The sequence below is a fragment of the Carettochelys insculpta genome, chromosome 12, assembly GCF_033958435.1.
Source record: "Carettochelys insculpta isolate YL-2023 chromosome 12, ASM3395843v1, whole genome shotgun sequence".
NCBI lineage: Eukaryota > Metazoa > Chordata > Testudines > Carettochelyidae > Carettochelys > Carettochelys insculpta.
The window spans coordinates 32,305,282-32,328,018 of record NC_134148.1 but is presented as its reverse complement, the minus strand read 5'-3'; the positions used below and the strand labels follow the sequence as shown (position 1 = coordinate 32,328,018).

The window sequence follows — 22,737 nt, the reverse complement described above, 5'->3', positions numbered from 1 at the left end:
AAGGCTGAATATGTGAACCAAATAGCTGGTTTTTTTTTAAATTTCTGTAGTTATTTTATAATTAAAATACAATAATAGTACATGTATAAATCATATAAATACAAACAGTAGGAGTTAACCCTGATATATATCATTATGCAAGAATCTCTGAAGCCGTATAAAAACCTTATTATGAAAGAATGATGACAGAATAATGGCAATAAACAGAGATAATTCTGCATAGATGTAGAGGATAGATTTTTAAAAATGGAAGAAATGAATGACGATAGCATTAAATCTGGCCCTAGTCCCTAAATATCACAAGCCACTCGTTGGGAAATAAGAGATTAACCCTGAGAGGAAATTATCTGGAGTACTAATTACTGAATGAACATTAAAGAACAATTTAAAAGTCCCTTGCAAAATATCAGGCATTTTGATTTATCTCAAAGTTTCTTGATTTTTTTTAAACCACTCTCAATTTGATAGAAGCATTTTAAGGTTATATAATAATGTGTTTTGCCACTAGTTCATAATACAGTAATTGCTCTGAGAGATGCATTAGTAATAGAAGGAGCAAGTGACACAAAAGAGCCTTGTATCAGGAGGATCTTTTACACAAGGACATATGTGTTTATAAAAAGGAGAGAAAAAAGGGATTCAGGAAATTACAGGCCATCAGGTCCTAATTGCTGCAGATATCCAGCTATGAATAAATGCCTCTTTTCCTTGACAGTCTGCAAATTACCCTCATACATAGCGTTGCATTGAAGTCATGTAAAATACCTGCACATCCTTTCCAGTAGTGTAGGTGAAATTCACCACTTTACAGAGAACTAGGGCAAGATCGATAGAGTTATGAACCTGGAAGTCCTGGACAGAGCAGGAACCACGAACATCAAAGCTATGATTCTGAAAGCCCAGCTTCACTGGACAGGGCACATCATATGAATGGAGGAGACAAGAATCCCTAAGCAACTCCTCTATGGTGAACTCTCCCAGGGCAAAAGGAATCAAGGTAGGCCTCGCAAGAGATATAAAGACTGCGTGAAGGCCAATATTGCTCACACTGGTTTAAAACCAGATCAGCTAGAGCAGCATGCAAAAGACCAAACAGGCTGGTGTGCTCTCGTACGACACGCATATGACAATTTTGCAGAGCAGCAACACGTATGCCTCACTGATGCTCATGAGAGGAAGAAAGCAACAGCAGCAGCCACTCCAACAGAGCCAGGACAATTCCCTTGCCCCCCCCCGTGGATGCCCATGCTGTTCAAACTTGGACTCCTCAGCCACATGCGAGTCCACAACCAATGAGCCTGTGCAAGCTCAAGACATCATCGTCGGACACAACGGACTACCTACACCCTAGGTTGATGGATTCAGTGTTGACTAGCCCTTGTCTGCAGGAATGAATGTCATCTACTATATATTTGAGACTGTCTGCCTGTTTGTTCAAGAACTCTTCCTAAATGGTAAGAGAGACGACCACCAAATTTATCATCTCTTACCATAACTTAAGGCAAGGTAGAAGTTTGGTTGTGCCAGGAAAATGGGATGTGCCTGGAATGGGATAGCTTCTCATCAAACCAAACAGAAAAGAGAGACACTCAACAGGCAGGGGGTAATGATGGTGATCTGCTTCATGATGTGGGAAGTGTATTATGAAGCTTATTGTTTGTGAAGGGCTTTGTAAATTTCAGGTGAAAGGAGGTATATTAGTGCACTCTACTGTATTTTCTATTGCATAGTTCCTTGTATACATAGCATATTCCCAGACACACATGATTTCCACCAGTTCCTTATTGTTTGCTTTTGTAAAAATAATTTCGATTAGAGATGAGTCCAGACTAAAACGCTAGTCCAAATCCAGATTTTGAGGATGTTCAGATCTGGAGTGTTGTGAGCAAGTCATGAAAAGTCATTATTCCACTCTTCTTTGCATTGATTAGGCCTCACTTGGAGAATTATGTCCAGTTCTGGACATCATATTTGAATTACGATGTGCACAAATCACAGAAGGTCCAGAGAAGAGCAGCAAGAATGATTTAAGGTCTAGAGAATGTAAACTTTGAGGGAAGACTGAAAGAACTGGCCTTGTTTAGTTCAGAAAAGAGAAGACTTAGAGGGGACACGATAGCGATTTTCAAGTACCTAAAAGGGGGTTACCAGAACGAGGGAGAAAAATTGTTCTCCTTGGCTGGAGGATAGGACAAGAAGCAATGGGCTTAAACTGCAGCAAGGGAAGTTTAGGTTCAACATGAGAAAAAACACTGTCATAAATTGCCTAGCGAGGCTGTGGAATCTCCATCCCTGGAAATATTTAAGAACAGCTTAGACAGATATTTACCATGGATGGTCTAGACAGTACCTGGTCCTGCCATGAGAGCAGGAAACTGGATTGGATGACCTCTCAAGATCCCTTCCATTTCTAGTATTCTATGACTGTGGCAGTTGCCAATACTTTATAACTTTGAGATAATATAAAATGATAAATATGATCAGAGAATAAAAAATATCCAGACACATAATTTTGGGAGAGTAACTTCTTTAATTGTCCATTTATTATTACTGTGGGTGATGTAACAGCTTTGTGAGATTTTTTCGAAATATTTATTGGTAAATATAATACAGAATAAATTACAGCTGTTGGATTTCTTTCTGGGCATCTTCTTCAGCTGTGATGCTTACTTGCTTACAATAAAAGTTCTCAGGTGCTAGTGTGGCTCATTTGGTGAAATTCTTCCATCCTGACAAATGAGGTGAAGGTTCATGCAAAATCTATTTCAGCACTACTGGGGAGCAGGGGTGCCTAACTTGCTGCTGTCCATCAGGAGGGGTAGATTACCATCCCATCTCTGGTGGCTGCTCAGAGGGGATGTTGAAAGTCCTATAGCACTTTTCTGAAAGCATAGACGATAACTTGACACTGTGGCCAATGTTCCCTTTCCGAAAGCTAAACCATAACTTTGCATTCTCCCTGAATAACACATACCTTACTTTTGCAGAATCTGTGGAAGCAAACATGGGGACATGAAATATTAGTAGTGATTGGACATTTAACATAGTGAATGCCAATAAAAAATAGATAGGATCAGGGGCTAAAATAGCAAAAGAACAAGTTAAAAATTACTTGGATGAAATACATCCTACGATATTTAAGGCGCTGACTGAGGAGATATCTGAGCCATTAGTGATTACTTTTGGAGCGTTATGGAGAACTGGACAGATTCCAGAGAACTGAAAAAAGGCAAATATAATGACAATCCATTGGAAGGGAAATAAGAGCAACTTGGGGAATTGCAGACCAGACTTTGTAACTTCTGTACCCGGGAAGATAATAGAGCAAATAATTAAGTACCTAAGATACTAAGGTGATAACTCCACGCTGATTGTGGCTTATCATGTACAAATTATGCCAAATTGACCTAATAGCTTTCTTTGACAGAATATCATATCTTGTGGATGGGGAAAAGGGGTAGATGTGGTATATCTTGAATTTAGTAAGACTTTTCATGCTGTCTTTTATGAACTCATCATAGACAAAGTAGGGAAGAGCAATCCAGGTGGAGATACTATAAAGTGGGTGCATAACTGGTTGGAAAGAAGTTCCCAGAGTTTAGTTAGCAGTGGTTCATAATCAAGCTGGAAATTCTGTTCAATATCTCCCTCAGAGATTGAGATGTAAAGTTTGTGGATGATACCAAGCTGGGAGGTATTGCAAGTGCTTTGGAGAATAGGAATAAAATGCAAAACAATCTGGATAAATAGGAAAAAATGGTCTGCAGTGTATAGAATGCAATTCAATAAGGACAAATGTAAAATATTCCACTTCGGAAGGGACAATCACTTGCACACATACAAAATGGGAATGATTACCTACAAGAAGGGGCAAGTGATGCAACTGTATAGGGGCTTGGCCTTTCAAAGGGACCAGGAGTTCCTAGCTGCCACTAATGCCATGGCAGCAGTGGTGGCTGGGAGCTCTGGGCCCCTCTGAAATGCCATGGGAGCATCACTCCACTGCTTTGTGTGGCTTCTTAAGATTGGGGGGCCAAGCAGTGTCATGGTCCATGCATCAGTGAGGGCTGACTACCCTGGGTCTTGCCCCTTCTGTCTGAGGCTCTGACCTTTCCAGGGGCATGGAGCCAGGCCGCCAACAATTTGCCCCCAAACCTCTGGTGGCTGTTGGTCCTGATGACTGCCTAGGACGAAGCATTGCAGAAAGAGAGCTTGGGCTTATAGTTAATTGCAAATTAATTATGACACTATGGCAAAAAAGAGCAAACATCACAGAATGCATTTATAGAAGTGCTGTACATGAGAAATAATTCTTCTACGCTACTCAGCTGCTTGTGTTCAGTTGTGGGTGGGTGCTGCATTTCAGGAAAGATGTGGACAAGTTGTAAAAAGGTCAGAGAATAGCAATAAAAAAGTTAAAAATTAAAGTTCTAGAAAACTTGCCTATGAGGGAAGACTGAAAAATAATTGGGCACTTTGTTTAGTCTGCAGAACAAAAGACTTAAAGGGGACAAAACGTTGTTCAAGTACACAGAAGATAGCAATGGGCTTAAATTGCATCAAAGGTGGTTTAGACGGGACATTGAGAAAAACTGAACTGTCAGAGTAGTTCACCAGTGGAATAAATTGCCCAGGGATGTTGTGGAACCACCATCATTTGGAGATTTTTAAGAGTGGGTTAGACATACATTTTTAAGGGCTCATTTATATAATCTGGTCCTGCCCTGAGTGCAGGGGATTAGATTAGATGGCCTCTTAGGCTATGGCTATACTGCAGCCCTATTCTGAAATAAGATATTCTGAAACAGATATTTTGAAATATCTTATTTTGAAATAACACAATCACACACAAAATGAATTTTGAAATAGCATTTCTGGATCCATAGTGCTATTTTGAGATAGTGCCATTGGAACCCATTATGGTTTATTTTGAAATAGCACTATTCCATGTCTCAGTAGAGCCTATTGTGAAATAGCAGTTTCAAAATAGGCATTATTCCTCTCAGTTTGAGGGTTACCAATTTTGGAATAAAGCACCTGCTATTTTGAAATTATTTCTAAGTAGCGTGTGCATAGTCTAAACAACAGCTCAGTTATTTTGAAGTAAGTGCTGTTACCTCATTCTTCCAAAATAATGTAGCCATAGCCTCAAAGTCCTTTCTAGCCCTAAAATCCTATGATTCATCTGAACTACTAACAGATGAACATAAAATTTGAGCTGTCTATCAGAACAGTATTTGCAACAAGTTCTTGGATTTGTTGAATGAAGCTGATGTCTCTATTTAATCATATTATTATTTATTCTTACTTCAGCAGCTGTAAGATGGGGTACTTTTAATGCTCTGCACAATCCTGGACAAGTGGTATACCTCTGCAAGCTGACCAAAGCCATAGGATTTTAGAGGTTGATTCCCAAACTGCTGTCAGATGAAGCTCAAGGGCTGTGTCTACGCTAGCCCCATGCTTTTGAAGTTTACTAATGAAGCGCTGAAATACATATTCAGAGCTTCATTAGCATGCGGGCAGCCGCGGCACTTAGAAATTGACGCGCCTCACCGCCGCGTGGCTCGTCCCGACGGGGCTCCTTTTAGAAAGGACCCCGCCTACTTTGAAGTCCCCTTATTCCCATCTGCTCATAGGAATAAGGGGACTTCGAAGTCGGCGGGGTCCTTTCGAAAAGGAGCCCCATTGGGATGAGCCGCGCGGTGGCGAGGCACGTCAATTTTGAAGTGCCGTGGCCACCTGCATGCTAATGAAGCGCTGAATATGTATTTCGGCGCTTCATTAGTAAACTTCAAAATGGCCATTTGCATGGCCATTTCGAAGTTTGGGGCTAGTGTAGACACAGCCAAGGAGACGCTACGATTTAGGAGCGGATTAAGCAAAGCCAAATTTAACAGTATTCTACTCTCAGTTCATGGGAACAGAGGGGGCTGTGCTAAACAGAAACCAAGATGAGGAACACTGGGTAAATGAAATAATGTTTCTGAGTAGTTTGGGATTATACTTTTTATATATTTATTTATATTTAGACCTTGTACAACTGCTCGGCATGAAGCACAGTAAGAGACTGTTCTTAGTGGGTGAAATTTGGCTTACACCCAAAATCTTGTCAGTAAAATTCCATCTGAGGAGGCTTATTTTGTGTTAATCTCTTACAACAAACATCTATAAATGTTGCAAGAGGAATGGAAAAATTTAACAAGTGGAATTCTCCTTCTGTCCTCTTTCTGTATCTGAACACTTCCTGTGCTATCAAATATTGCTTTAAAATATCTTTTTTTTGCCAGAGCTGGGCTAGTAATTAGCACTGAATAATTATTTTATATATCTTTTATGGTCCTGGCACAGATTATGTTTTTCTCAACTGTATTTGTTATTTAAAATTATTTGCTAAGTAAGTTTCTTTGAACAAACTGTTTGTTGGCACTTCATTCACAAATAGCTTGTGACAAGTACTAATTAATTAAACTTAATTTATTTTAAATGGGAATTAAAAGCCTTTGACAGCTTTGAAAATCTCAGCCTACATATGCAAATTTTTTTCCTGCCTGTATTGGACATAGAAATCATGACAATTTGTTTTCTTATTGCATAAATCTAACTTTTTGACATCAGCTTCTTAAGTGAATACTCGCTATTATGAATTCAAAATTTACTTTTAAAAATATTTTCCAGTGCTCACCAGTTATAATTTGGGCACCAGCGAAGTCAAGGGGTGTTTTGCTATTGCTATGGATTTGGTTAATGTTATGGGGCTTGTGTCCCTTCAACCTGACACTCAAGATAAATGTAAACAAATTAGTGTAATGTGGCTCAAAGCGTAGTAAGAGCACCCAAAACACAGGTATGTGAAAAATCTTAACTAGAAAGTGAATTGTGATGTCCAAGTGATTTCAAATGCAGGGTCCATGGCTTGGAACGGTGTATGTGACTGAAGGAGCAGAGAGATATGCAGTCAAGGAGACATAGTCCAGAAATTACCCTGAGAGAAGAAGCAGATGGTTTTGGTGTGGGGTGTCAACTGAAGGGCTGTTTCTACACATGCCACTTTCTCCGAAAGTGGCATGCTAATAAACAGCCTGAAATATGCTAATGAGGTGCATATGTAAATTTATGACACTTCATCAGCATAAGGCCACGTGCTTTGGAGTCCAGAAGACCATCTTCTGGACTCCAAATCATGTGACCTTATGCTAATGAGGCACTGGGAATTTAATTATGTGCCTCATTAACATATTTCACTTCTCCGAAAGTGGCATGTGTAGAAACAGCCAAGGAGTCTTGAACCCATGAACAAGACCACTGTCTTCTGCTGTTTGAGTCCTCGTGTGTTCTGTGAAACAGGACATTCTTTGTCAGTAAACAAAATTGCATCAGAGAAACACCTGACTCTCAGCACTTTCTCTTCTTTTTTGTAACAACTCTTAAGGCCCTCAATTTTTGGCTAGCTGATCAGGTCAATAGGTGACTTTGTAGGGACCCATTTGTCACCCACTGGTTAGGGAAACATACTTGCCAGCAAATGCCATCAGTAGAGCACTGATGGCAAGCAAATAGAAGGAACACAGACAGAGTAAATGTGTTCAGAGAATGTGCAGCAGTTTCTGCTGGCTCTAATTTCAACATTTTTAAGGTCAATTCCTCCTGCCCCTCATGTTCCTTGTCCATTTAAGTCCCTTGATAAGGCACACAGAATGACAAAAGAGATCTTGTGGCATCACTATTTGTGTTAATGGCTTAGGAAACTCTCAATCCAATCAGCTAAAATAAACAACCCGGTGTAATAGGAACATAAATCAATCAAGACTTCACTGCCGAAATCTAAATGAGAAATCCATTCGCCTACATGGCAAAAGGATACAGAGAGGCAACAAGACAAAACCGGAGAGGACAGTTTGATTTTCCCCCACGCCCCAAGTGTTTAGAATTGACATGCCTAGTTGAAGTCCTTGTGTTTGTGGGTGTTCATCCCTGAAAGATAGAACATAAAGGGTCAGTTCTGCATAGGAGTGAGCACCTGCTGTGAGTTGGGTACTAACTGCTGTCTTTTACCTTTAAGATCACTGAAAATTGAAAAGAGATAGCAGAAGTTTGTCAGGTGGATCTACATGTTCCAATTCTATTGACCAACTGTGTGCAAGCTAATATTCTTCCATTGGATGGATTTCCTGCATTTTCAGTTTACTTTTTACATGCAACCTCTTCCCCCAAGTTAAAATAACATTATTAATGTTGCAAAGTCAAACATTCTAAAGCTATGAGATGCCGGAAGTAAGTTTGCTCATGTTTCCAAATATGAAGAATACATTATTAGTAGCCACCTGTGAATAAATGACCATTCCCACATTGCACTCTCCTGACTTACTCACTATTCACCCTGCAGCTTCTACAACAGATGAAGGAGTTTTACAGATAATTACTTCATTAACTACACAACCCCCATACACTTGCTGCGCACCATCCTATGCACTGAATAAGGCATGGAACCTGTGTAAAAAGTATACATGACTGTGCAATTAAAGACTATAATTTAATGCATGCACCCAATGAGAACACACATAAAGTTGTGTTTGGGTTTCCTATCAGTCTCACTGCATTTCCATTAGATAAAGGATTCTCCTCTTCCTGTCTTAAACTATTGTGTGGTGCAGCTGTAAAATATTAAGCATGCCAGATGTGGCTGGCTATCTGGGGGGTTCTGAAGAGATCCCCTTTAGCCAGACAGTGTAACAGTAGGGTATTTTAAAATACAAATAAAAAACAGGTAACCCAGGAGGATCTATTTAAAATTTAAAGAGGTTTGCCGGGTTTAAAATCTTTGATTGCAGACATTTCATTACTGAACGGAGTAACATCATCAGTGCCTAGTAAGAGCTCTTCAAACTGTTGTTTATATAGTCCTTTCTAGAACTATAGAAAGGACTATATAAACAACAGTTTGAAGAGCTCTTACTAGGCACTGATGATGTTACTCCGTTCAGTAACGAAATGTCTGCAATCAAAGATTTTAAACCTGGCAAACCTCTTTAAATTTTAAACAGTAGGGTATGTTTTAAAACCCTCTAAAACACCAGGAAGAATGGTATAGTATATTTTTAATATATTATCTTTATGATGTTGGTGGGAGACAAAGTGACTCCATTTCATATACAGCTTGAACTTCCCTAGTCTGCCACTTTCTGGTCTCGCAACATCTGTGGTTTGGCATCATTTTAGTTAGTTGGATGTTCACTAATCACAGGTGTGGTCAAGTTTCCTTTAGTCCCGTAAAGTTTGTTTGCAATCACCAGTCCTGGCTCTCAGTGTTCTGTGCTATTATTTAGCTCTAATCTTCCCCTAAATGTCTTCTAAGAGCCCAGTAAGCAGTGGAAGTGTTGGTAATGATGCTAGATCATATCGATCTCCTGTGATTTAGCAAATTCTCTGGTTCAACTCCAGTCAGGTTTGGAAGTAACCAGACTAGAGAGGTTCAACCCATACTGTGGCTTGCATAAAGAACCTGCCTTTTCTCAGGGATGATGGGTGATTATGTGTACGATATAAGGTTTATATTAAGTTAAGAATTCCTATGAAAAATAAACCTACATATCCTGTATGGCAATGCAAATTCTAACCGCTTCATCATTCCTTATCTACTCTCCAATTGTGGAATCTCTTGGCATAAGGAGGAGTCAGGTGGGTGTCTACTATACCAATACCAATTAATTATAGGAGTTAGCCTAAGCACTGGTTTCCCTCTCCCCAAGTACAGCTGAATTTATGCCATTCCCTTAAGTACAAGATATTTTTGGATCCACATTATGGTAGAAATCCATATGATATACTTCAGATAATGTTCACTTAATTTTCATTACAAGTATGACTACAAAACCTTTAATCTTGCTAAAATTCCTGTGGCTGTCAAGCTCTTAAATTCCACTATAGGAAACAAAGTAATATTTAAAGATGAGACTGCGACATCAAATGATTGTAACAAGTGGCTGCAGAATATCCCGAATGCCAAAATGATATCAGATTTTTAGATGTGGATTGAAAAACGAAAAAAAAAAAAAGAACCTGGCCAGGCAATGCTGACAGGAAGAAATGAAATTCAGAAAAAAACAACATTCAACCTCAACTCCATCCTCAGTAAATGGTGGAATCTCTGTGGTGGGCTAAGCCCACAATGCTTGGATACAAATTATTAGTGACAGAAATTATTCCATATTTCACCTCTTCATGGACTTTTTCCTTTGCAAAAGCTGTCCTTAGTACCCTGCAGGCCCTGGTTGAATGTTTATGCTTAACTGTGTTCTGGGGATGATATCAGCTCAGCTAGTGCAGTAGAAGAGTATATAGACAGAGCAAAACTAAAGTAAAAAGGAAATATGCAAAGTAGTGTTGGTCAGGAAGGTGCAAATGGAGACGTTTCTCAATGATTTTTTCTTTCCTAAATCAAGGTGGATCCAGACTGCTGGCATTAAACATTAAAAAGGTCGTAGAGCAGTTTTTAAACTAAGAGGTGGGGGAAAGCCGATTGGTGCGGGGGAGCACCTGGATCGGACGGAGACTTCTCTTACACGAGGCTCCATAGATAGGGATTCCCTAGAAGTTAGTCAGATAGGGAACGTGGGAAATAATATATGGGCAAGATCAGATGTGAAACAATCGCATATAAAAAAATCCAACATGTCTGTGAAAGGCGGACATATAAATAGTGGTAGTTTTTTAAAGTGCTTTTACACAAATGCTAGGAGTCTGTCTAATAAGATGGGTGAACTGGAGTACCTCATATCAAAGGAGGAAGTTGACATAATAGGCATCACAGAAACATGGTGGAATGAGGACAATCAGTGGGACACTATCATACTGGGATATAAATTATATCAGAAAGACAGAACAGGTCATGCAGGTGGCGGAGTGGTACTATATGTGAAGGATAATATAGAATCAAATGAAGCAAAAATCCTAAAGGAATCAAAATGTTCCATAGAATCATTATGGATAACAATTCATTCCTCTAATATGAATATGGCATTAGGAATATATTACCGACCACCTAACCAGGACAGTGATAGTGATGCTGAAATGTTAAGGGAGATTAGAGAGGCTATCAAAATAAAAAACACAGTAATAATAGGAGATTTCAATTATCCCCATATTGATTGGGTACATGTCACCTCAGGATGGGATTCAGAGATTAAATTTCTTGATGCCTTAAATGACTGCTTCTTGGAGCAGCTAGTACAGGAACCCACAATGGGGAGAGTCAATTCTCAGTCTAGTCCTGACTGGAACGCAGGATCTGGTCCAAGAGGTAACTGTTACCGGACCGCTTGGAAATAGTGACCACAATATAACAACTTTTAATATTCCTGTGTTGGGAAGAACACCGCAGCGGTCACACACTCCGGCATTTAATTTCAAAAAGGGGAATTACACTAAAATGAGGAAGCTAGTTAAACAGAAACTAAAAGGTAGAGTAACTAAACTAAAATCCCTGGAAGCTGCATGAACACTGTTTAAAGACACCATACTAGAGGCCCAACTTAAATGTATACCTCAAACGAAAAAACACAGTAAGAGACCTAACAAAGAACCACCATGGTTTAACAGCCATGTTACAAAGGCAGTGAGAGAGAAAAGGGCAGCTTGTAAAAAGTGGAAGTCAAATCCTAGTGAGGAAAATAGAAAGGAACACAAACACTCCCAAATTAAGTGTCATAGTGTCGTAAGAAAAGCCAAAAAAGATTTTGAGGAACAGCTAGCCAAAAATTCAAAAAATGATAGTAAAATGTTTTTTAAATACATTAGAAGCAGGAAGCCCGCTAAAAAAGCAGTGGGGCCCTTGGACGATAAAGATATAAAAGGAGCGATCAAGGAAGACAGTGCCATTGCGGAGCGATTAAATGATTTCTTTGCTTCAGTCTTCACGGCTGAGGATGTTACCGAGGTTCCTAAATCTGAGCCAGTCTTTTTAGGTGACAAATCTGAGGAACTCTCCCAGATTGAAGTGACATTAGAGGAGGTTTTGGAGTTAATTGATAAGCTGAATAGTAACAAGTCTCCAGGACCAGACGGTATTCACCCAAGGGTTCTGAAAGAACTCAAATGTGAAATTGCGGAGTTATTAACAGTGGTTTGTAACCTATCCTTTAAATCCGCTTCGGTACCCAATGACTGGAAGACGGCCAATATAACGCCAATATTTAAAAAAGGCTGTAGAGGAGACCCTGGCAATTATAGACCGATAAGTCTAACATCAGTACCAGGCAAATTAGTAGAAACAATAGTAAAGAATAAAATTGCAAGGCACGTAGAAGAGCACGAATTGTTGGACAAAAGTCAGCATGGGTTCTGCAGAGGGAAGTCATGTCTAACTAATCTATTAGAATTCTTTGAAGGGGTTAATAAACATGCGGACAAGGGGCACCCAGTGGACATAATATACCTAGATTTCCAGAAAGCCTTTGATACGGTCCCACACCAAAGGCTTTTATGTAAATTAGGCGGTCATGGGATAGGAGGAAAGATCCTTTCATGGACTGGGAATTGGTTAAAAGACAGAAAACAAACGGTTGGAATAAATGGTAAATTTTCACAATGGAGGGGGATAACTAGTGGTGTTCCCCAGGGGTCAGTCCTGGGACCGATCCTGTTCAACTTGTTCATCAATGATCTAGAAAATGAGGTAAGCAGTGAGGTGGCAAAGTTTGCTGATGACACCAAGTTGTTCAGGGACAGTCAAAACCAAAAGGGATTGTGAAGAACTACAAAAAGATCTCAGCAAACTGAGTGATTGGGCAGCAAAATGGCAAATGAAATTTAATGTGGGTAAGTGTAAGGTAATGCACATTGGAAAAAATAACCCAAATTACACGTACAACATGATGGGGTCAAATTTAGCTACGACAGATCAGGAAAGGGATCTTGGAGTTATAGTGGATAGTTCTCTGAAGACATCCACGCAGTGTGCAGTGGCAGTTAGTAAAGCAAATAGGATGTTAGGAATTATTAAAAAAGGGATAGATAGTAAGACAAAATATATCATACTTCCCCTATATAAAACTATGGTACGCCCACATCTTGAGTACTGCGTGCAGATGTGGTCTCTTCACCTCAAAAAAGATATATTGGCATTAGAAGAGGTTCAGAAAAGGGCGACTAAGATGATTAGAGGTTTGGAACGGGTCCCATATGGGGAGAGGCTAGAGAGACTGGGACTTTTCAGTCTGGAAAAGAGGCGATTGAGGGGGCGATATGATAGAGGTATATAAAATCATGAATGGTGTGGAGAAAGTGAATATAGAAAAATTATTTACCTTTTCCCATAATACAAGAACTAGGGGACACCAAATGAAATTGATGGGTAGTAGGTTCAAAACTAATAAAAGGAAATTTTTCTTCACGCAGCGCACAGTCAACCTGTGGAACTCCTTGCCGGAGGAGGCTGTGAAGGCCAGGACTCTATTAGGGTTTAAAAAAGAGCTTGATAAATTTTTGCAGGTTAGGTCCATAAATGGCTATTAGCCAGGGGTAAAGTATGGTGCCCTAGCCTTCAGTACAAGGGAAGGAGATGGATGGCAGGAGATAAATCACTTGATCATTGTCTTCTGTTCTCCTTCTCTGGGGTACCTGGCATTGGCCACTCTCGGCAGACGGGATACTGGGCTGGATGGACCTTTGGTCTGACCCAGTATGGCCATTCTTATGTTCTTATGTTCCTTCTGCTATCCCCATCTCTTAAACACCACTTTTTATGTGGAATGATTATTATGCCACCAGGTGGCCATTAAAACCCATATTGGCATGAGGCAAGCCAACCCCATTGCCCCTATGGGTCTAGGAGTACCCATTGTCCAAGCAGAACAGCAATGCTTCTGGTCCTCAGAGATGTCTGCACTCAAATCCAGCCCAGCACAGCATTGAATATCTTGGAAAGTGGAGCCCTTGCCTCATTATTTTGAATTCTTCCATCAAGATAGGCATGTGTGTTCCTCTTGCAGAATTCCCATGACAAGGAAGTGATCCTCAATGTTCTCAGCATTCTCACAGGCCTTCTCTCCATTGGTGAGTATTGATGTTTTAAGGTACTTTGTCTTTGTTTTAGGTACTTATATGGCCCTTTCAGAATTTGAGTACCTCACAACATTTGAAATGTATCTACAGTCCAACACCTCATGACACGGAACAGTGCTGTTGTCCGCATTTTACAGACCAGGGACCCACATGCCCAAGGTCTCACAAGAAATCTAGGGTGGATCTGGGAACTGAATCTCAGTCCCCTGTGCTTCAGCTAACACCCCCTCGGCTGGTCCATTCTTCTTCTCATGTAGAATGAAGATGGGTGGGCTAAAATTGGGCACAGGGCACAGATCTATGTCAGGCATTTGCTTGATCAACTCTGCTTTGTTCGTGTGAAGAGCCTTTCAGCTCTCCCTCCTATTTATATGGGAGACTGGGGTTTTTCCCTTACTTAACCCCGCCCCTCTCTCTGTAATGTTATCACATGGTGAAAGAGGGAAAAAATGTGTCCATGCATTTCAAAAGGGGTCTTGTGTTTAGTTGCTCCTCAGGATATTTCAATTTTCCCAGGGAGTTAAATGCTGGAAATGTTCAAACTCACTAGATCCATTGAAAAGAGAGAACCATGAGATATGAGCAGAAGGCAGCCTCTGGAGTTGCAGTAATTTGATTCTGTCATGGATTTCCCCTCAGAAATAAAAAGTACTTGGAACTGTCAGGGGAATGAACAGCTTCCCTTCAGTTTCACTTGAACAATGGAATGAATTCTTCATGATCTAATAATCCAAAATACACACAGAGAGAGACTTAATTTCAAAGTGTCTTCTATCCCAGAGGTCCCCTGGGGATTGTCTCCTGGTGTGCTGGTCATGCCAATGAGCCCACCAGCCTCAACCTCTGGGGTGCCACACTAACCTGTTCTACTGGGCCAGAAGCTCTGTATATTCCCAGCCACACCACAAAATTAGAAGGTAACAGCCCACCAACACAGCAACAGTCACTGAACCAGCTGAGCTCTGGGAGGGCTCAGCTAAGAGGCCACTGACAATACCTAGAATCATATCTCCCAAACAGGATCAAAACCCCAAATAAATCTCCTTCCTTTGTGTAAAAGTTTTACACAGAGAAAGCTTAAAAGTTTGTCGTCTTTCTCAATGGAAGTGAGAGATGCACAGTGGTTGGTTCCTTCCCACACACAGTAAAAGTTATTTAAACTGGGCCTGGTAATAAAAGTACAAAAGTAGGATTTAAGTGATTCTCAGTGAAAAGAGACAGATCAAAGTAAGTTACTAAGATAAAATAAACAGCTCATCCTTATACATTAAGTCTGTCTAGATTCAGTTTGGCTGCCGGCAGCAAGAGGCAAATGAGGGTTCACAAAAAAAAAATCAGGGTAAGGGGCTGGTGACAGAGGGGGTTTTGCTGGCAGAGCCCTGTCTGCACTGCTTGTTTTCTCCTGTGAATATGCAAATGAATGGCCATTTGCAATTTCATGAACCCTCATTTTGCATCGTGCTGCCAGCAGCCAGACTGACTCTAGACACAGCCTAAGAAACTTGTTACATACAAATTCTTACCCTCTCTGTTCTACTCATCTTTTTCACAAGCACCCTCCTGGCTTGGGCCCAATCCTTCCCCCATTCAGTCTTGAATGTTTCAAGCAGGCATCCAGGGTAATAACAGGGGAGGGGTCTACTGGCAGCTGGTCACTTTCCTCCCCTTTATATCTCTTTTGCCCAAAGTGGGAATTCTTTGTGTTCAATTCAAACTTCTTTTCACCTTGACTGGAAGAATACTGGATCCAAAAATGGGTTCCAGCATTAGGTGTCATGGTCACATGTCTTTGTAGGACCAACAACATTTTGGGCTTACAAGAAAAACAAACCCATTTGCAAGTCATTGACTTGATCACCCAGCCATTAAGTTCCTAAAGTATTACTAATGGCTTTTACTAGAATATTTGGATGAATAAAACAGGTTCACACTTAATATTTCTAACTTCACATATAAGGAGAGATGCACACAGACAGAATATATAGATTCAGTTGATGATAACTTTTAAAATGATGTATCATATGATACACTTCACATAAAGCATCTTTGAGTTATGCATTTTTATGTTCATAAGCCAATTATCAGAGAGCATGGGAGTGGGGAGGGAAGCTCTGCAATGGTGTAAGTATTCCAAAAACGTGCACACGGAGAGACTAAATTATTTTCAGAGTCTCCTCTATCTGTATGGTCATAGCAAAGATGATTCTTCAGGATATCCACACCATGTGAAGGAAAAATAAGTGGCCAGCAGAACATTTATCTTCACATTTCCTCAAAATTTCCTTCTGTTGAAATTTTTCCAAATAACTTACATTGCCAAAATGCAGAGCTCTGCGTACAGTGTTTACATCCTTATTGCAAGTCCTATATACTCCTGCTTCACACGCTCCCTTTATTCCTAGCTCAATCAGAGACATCACAAGTGCAGCTGTGACTCTCTGTTGGGGGTCCCTCTATATCATTCTTCAGTCACACAAGACAGATTCACTACAGATGATATTAATGCCCTCTTTGCCTCCCCCGTGATTCAATGTATTGCGTCCACAGCCTGGGTTTCTAGTCAAAAACATCACAGCTGGCCTATGACATCTGTGGATTATGAACTGTTGACACAAGGGGATTCAAAGGGTTAGCACCTGGTTTCACTGGAGACCCACTCTGTTTGAAGGCTGACTCCAACGCTTTCCTAGGATTCATCCTCCTACCACAGGCATTGCTGAAACTCTTCCTCTTCACTTATTTCATTTTTAATACCCAAGCAAAGACCACTGAATATTTCACTCTTTGAGCTCCATCAGCATCTCTGTTGCTTCTTCACTCCATTTCAATGCACACTGGCAGCTTCAGAATGGGTGGCTTACATAGTTAACACCTGGAGCAAGAAGCAGCACCACACATGGTTTTGATATAGAGCAGAGACAGGCCTGAACCACTGCTCCAAACTCTGGGGGTGTTTGAAATCTGAGTCCAAATGTAAATTTGGCAAATGCCCTTCTATTTTCACTGGCCTGAAAAAGAACGTTCCAAGGAAAGGTCATGCAGTGGGTTTGTGTACGTCTGATAAGAGTCCTGCGATTCATATAGTGTTCACTTACTGGTGCGTTTAAAGCTCGGTGACAGCAAAGTTCTTAACTATCCCTCATTTTTAATATTTTGCCCTTAGGAACAGACCGAAGAATTCACTATATGATAAGTAAAGGGGGGAGTGAAGCTTTGTTGCAGGCTCTGATGAATGCTGCACAGACAGCCCAGCCAGACTACAACATCCTTTTACCGCTGCTTCGCCTGTTGGCTAAAGTAGGCCAAAGAGGTATTGATGTGCTATTATTACTTAAAAGGATGGGGAGGAGGCCACAGAAAGTCACAGTAAAGATCAGTACTGTAGTCTGCTAGTGTTTTAACAAGTTGGTGTTGCCAGCTTTCATGGTCTAAATAAACACCCTGACTTACTTGCAAAAAGACACAAATCCAGCTAATTCTGATTCACAGACAGGCAAAATCAAACCATTCCCTTAAAGGGCACTCATATTGGGTGACTAAATCCCCTTGGGGTGCAGTGTGGGACTGTGGTGGGCCTGCTGTGCACAAATGAACTCTTTTCCTCTTGCTCCTGCTTGCCTACCCTTGCCCCAATTTGCTGGGAGCCAATTACAAAAAAAAGACACAACAAGCCCAAGCCAATTAAAACTGAAACAACCCACATTTCTGCAGTTTTAGAACAGTTCTCCTAACAGCATGATGGAGGTCATGGTTTAACTCAAGTGGTAGTTACACTCCTCGTGTCCCTGACTGAAGGCCAGGTTAGCAAGATTCTATACGGAGTTTAGAATAAACTCCTGACCAGCATTTTATGTTACTGATACATCTGGGCAGCAAGTGATTCCCATACAAAATACGGTAAATTACAAAGGCTCTTTCCTTTGTGACTTGATTTCTGAATCCCAATCACACATTCAAAAACATATTCCACTTGCTGTTGTGTCTGTCATCATTATCTCAGTGTTTGGAACGCAGCTAGGATGTCTGAGCTTTGCTCTTAAATCTTCCATTGAATGTTGGGTCTGATCTGTGAAGCTATATCATCTTTATGCTTTTTTTTCTGTATACTTCACCTCCATTCTGGCAATTGGCCACCTGCAAAAACAGATGCCATTTTGTGGGTCAGTTTTTATGCAGCATATTATAGAAGAATCATAAATGCACAGCTCTCTCTTGCACATAGTTTACCGTAGTTCTATCCTGTTTCTCTTAATTTAAAATTACATGATTGTTTTTTGCATATGGAGAATTTGAAACTGGGCGTATCATCTTACCTATCTGTAAAAGGGCAGGGGGAGCAGAGAATAATAGTGATTTCCCTCTGAGGGGTATTATGAGGACTCACTAACAAATGTTGTTTGTAAATTCTTTGAGATTCTTTGCACTCTTTTTTTACCATCATTATGTTCCCATTTACATTTGCAGATAGGAAGTTTGGGCAGAAAGTGCAGAAACTGGAGGCTATTGATGTGACACTGAGCTTGGCAAGGAAAAATCTGACTCACCACCTGAATCTCATCCACTGTCTCTGGGTCCTGCGAGTTTATGCCTCTAGTGGTAAGTGCACCTTTCCATATCTCATTACAGTGAGTGCTCAAGCTCCTTCTGCAGCTGCTGCAATGCAAACTAACAGCCAATTGGCTAAAGGGGCACACATCTATTGGCAAGTCTATTGGCATCCACATTTGATAACAGATAGGATCATACACAATGGCTAGGATAGCTCCAGGTGTGCTGTCACAGAAGAGTAACACTCGGAGAGATCTTTCCCTTTAAGGGTCAATGAACCTACTCATCCAAAGACTATAGAAGCTATAAATACTATAATAGACAATAGCTGTGAAAATAATCCATTTAGTCTAGATGATGCAGGATCATTCCTTTAAGTCTATTCCAAAGTCTTAGGTATTCACTGGGCCCCTATTACTATAGTTTATGAGCTCCCCACAATTATTAACATATTTATGCTCATAACAGCACCCCTGTGAGTTAGGGATGTGCTATTATTTACATTATGCAAAGTGGTAATTGAGTCATACAGAGACAAATGAGTTATCTAAGGTCACACGGGAAGTCTGTGACAGACTGAACCCTGGCCTCTGAGTCCCTGTCTAAACTTGTACTCATCAGATCATCCTCCCTCTGGTAGACTCCAGGTTTCAGTGACTCAAGCACTGGGATTCTTAGTTCTTCCCTCAAGAGACTACTGTGCACTCAGCTATCTCCTGATGAGGAATTATTTTCTGAGAGGCAGTGTAAATTTTCCTTTCCTGCCATTACACCCCTTTGCATCACCTAACCACTTCCTCTCCCTCCTTGCTCCTTTCCCCCTGCAGATAATTCTAGCTGGCTTTTGTATTACTCCTTCCCCAGGATATACTCACTTCACCATTTGGCCAAGCTGTACGCAGCCAGCTTTCTAAATCTTTCCTCCTAGGATTTAATATTACTGGCTGTCATTCCTTTAGGTCTTATGTTTACACAGGAGCTGGCCTCTTGCAATGGACCTTCTCAGGCAGCCAGCCAGCTCCAGCATTTAGTCTATCTGACTGAGATGAGTGGTGTTTGAACAGGTGAGTGTAATGGAGGCAGCAGCACTGACAAGCAGTTGAAATGTGTCTTAATTTGGGCTGCAGAGCTCCCTCCCACACTGATCCCTTTCTACACCCCCACCACTCTCATTACCTGCTCCAGTGTTCCAAATAAGAGATTTTTGCTCACTATACTATCACCTTTCACCCTTTCCGTTAGTTTCAGGACCTTGAGCCCTGCTAACACACACTGTAGTTCAGTGGTGGGCAACCTGTGGCCCAGCGTGGTTCTGTGTATGACCCATGAGACATTTTGTGTACTCTTGCCCATGTGCAGGGTTGCCAGATTCCACTTTTTTTCCGCCCATGTTGTTTTTCTCCTACCAGTGTTACTAAAGTGACACGCACATAAAGCAAGGGCTTGTGAAGTGATATGCGAGTTCATCACATGCAACATTGTGAGAGCCGTGTATTCCCGCTGCAGCCAGTCAAAGCGCTGCTACCGTTTAGTTGGCACACGCTGCAAGTTCTAGGTATGTAAGAGCAGCTAGCAAAACTGTCCTGTCCTGGGAGACCACCGTCTCGGTTACAACAAATTTGCAGCCCACTGAGATGGAGGAGGGTCACTTAGGTGGCCCACTTGCTAGCCTTCGTTGTCCATCACTGGTCTAGTTTGTTAGTAGTAGTAGGCATCCTTCAGTCTGCATAGACTGTGGATCACGCCCTTTAAAGTTTCAATTGAGGACTTCATTTACAGCGTCTATTGTGACTATGAAGACCCACATGAGAGTGACAGTCCTTGCTGCACCTCTTGCAGATGTAGTGGGTGTCTGGCAAGTCCTTATTGTGCTTTCTGTGTGCTCGCTTCTCCTCTGCTAGCTGTCTGATCTTCATCTCGCCCTTCTGAAGGCCCTTGTGTAACCCCTGCCTCCATCTGCTGCGGTCATCTGCTAGTTCTTCCCAGTTGTCCAGCTCGATGTCTACCTCTCTGAGGTCTCTCTTGCAGACATCTTTGTAGCACAACTGGGGGCGTCCGGGAGGTCTTTTGCTAGAGGCTAGCTCACCATACAGGATGTTTTTTGGAATCCTTCCATCATTCATCCTGTAGACATGGCCAAGCCAGCGGAGTCAACGCTGCCTGAGGAGGGTGTGCATTGTTGGGATTCCAGCTTGCTCGAGGACGGCGGTGGTGGTCACTCTGTCCTTCCATGATATTCCAAGGATGCGCCTGAGGCAGTGCAAGTGGAAGACGTTCAGCCTCTTTTCCTGGAGGGCATACAGGGTCCAAGTCTCGCTGCCATAAAGGAGGGTGCTGAGGATGCAGGCTCTGTAGACTTGCATTTTGGTGTGAGTGTACAACTTGTTGTTATTCCACAATCTCTTGCTGAGTCTGGACAGAGTTGTGGCTGCTTTTCCGATCCTCCTATTTAGCTCAGTGTCCAATGACAGGGTGTCAGTGATGGTGGACCCGAGGTAAACGAGCTCATGGACGACCTCTAATGTATAGTTGTCAATGCTGATTGATGGGGATTCAGCAACATCCTGACTGAGTACGTTCGTCTTCTGTAGGCTGATGGTAAGCCCAAAGTCCTTACACGCTTTGAAGAACTGATCCAGCAGTTTTTGAAGCTGGTCTTCTGTGTGAGACACTACAGCAGCATCGTCTGTGAACAGCATGTCTCTGATGAGGACTTCTCGCACCTTAGACTTAGCTTTCAGCCTTGCAAGGTTAAACAGTTTCCCATCAGATCTTGTGTGCAGCAAGATGCCCTCTGTTGAAGATCCAAAGGCATGCTTCAGGACGAGTGCGAAGAAGATCCCGAACAATGTCGGAGCAAGCACGCATCCTTGTTTGACGCTGCTCCTGATTCTGAAAGCATCCGATAATGCGCCGTCATATTGGATGGTTCCTCTCATGTCTTTGTGGAATGACTGGATCATCTTGAGTAATCGTGGAGGACAGCCTATCTTGTGGAGCAGTTTGAACAGACCATCCCTGCTTACCAAGTCAAAGGCCTTGGTCAGGTCGATGAAGGCTATGTAGAGTGGCTTTCTCTGCTACCTGCACTTCTCCTGCAGCTGCCTTAGAGAGAAGACCATGTCAACGGTAGACCTCTCTGCGCGGAATCCGCACTGCGATTCGGGGTACACCCTCTCAGCAATCTTCTGGAGTCTGCCAAGGATGACGCGAGCGAACAGTTTACCAGTGACGCTTAGGAGGGAGATTCCACGGTAGTTGTTGCAGTTGCTTCTGTCTCCTTTGTTCTTCTACAACGTTACAATGTTAGCGTCGTGCATACCCTGTGGAACCTCACCCTCTTTCCAGCACAGGCACAGTAGCTCATGTAGGGGTTCCAGGAGTATGTCCGCGGCACATTTGATTACCTCTGGTAAAGTGACCCTAAACTCCCACTTCAGCAGAAACAGAATATCTCTGTAAGGAGCTGGTGGAAAGGTGCAGAACATTTGTCCCATATTCTCCAAGATTTGTAGTCAAAATCTTTTAACCTGGTTAAATCTCTCCTGTCACTGAGTTTGTATCTCCCACCAAAGGCCTGAGATGAAATCTATCACTGTACTGTGCCATAACTCAGAGGGTTTGCACCCCTTTCCCTGGAGAACCCCACCCCAGTGCTTCAGGGCATCTTACCTCCACCCACATGCAGCGCTGGCTCCGTGCTAGCTCAGTGCCACATACGCAGACAGCCAGAGCACAGGCAATGTTCTGGTATAGGCCGAGGCTTTCATAGGTCTGGTGGAGAACTGGAGAATTTCTCCTCCTCCAAGTCACCTGACTGACTGGTACTCTGTAGACAGCCCAGGAGAATACAATGCTGTGAAGGCTCTTTGGGGGTAGGAGTCTAAGCAGCCAGCCCAACTTTGTTCAGGTCAGACTGTGTCTGCTTATTGTCCGGGACTGTACCTTTCCCAGAGTGTGCCGCCAGCTCTGTGCTCCCCCAAGTCTGCAGGGAGCAGAATTTAAGGAGCCTTATACACTGAATTGTCCCTGATGAATTGTTTGCTATTGTGCAAGTAGCCAGAGAGCCCCCAAGATTCTCCATCAGTGCAATAGTTTGGCTCAGACCTGCATGATCTGATGAGCCTT

The 22,737-nt window shown here is 41.9% G+C and overlaps 1 protein-coding gene across 5 annotated transcripts in view; it reads left to right on the top strand.

Annotated features, from left to right (window-relative positions):
• The window catches only part of AGBL1 (AGBL carboxypeptidase 1), a 453,395-nt gene that overhangs the window by 27,080 nt on the left and 403,578 nt on the right, over nt 1–22,737 (top strand). For 3 of the 5 annotated variants that reach the window (XM_075007044.1, XM_075007045.1, XM_075007047.1), the window contains 3 exons: nt 13,989–14,052; nt 17,225–17,371; nt 18,526–18,657. In XM_075007044.1, the coding sequence (XP_074863145.1) occupies nt 13,989–14,052; nt 17,225–17,371; nt 18,526–18,657 (343 nt within the window). The remainder of the gene's footprint in view (nt 1–13,988; nt 14,053–17,224; nt 17,372–18,525; nt 18,658–22,737) is intronic. The other 2 variants (XM_075007046.1, XM_075007049.1) reach the window with 2 other exon arrangements.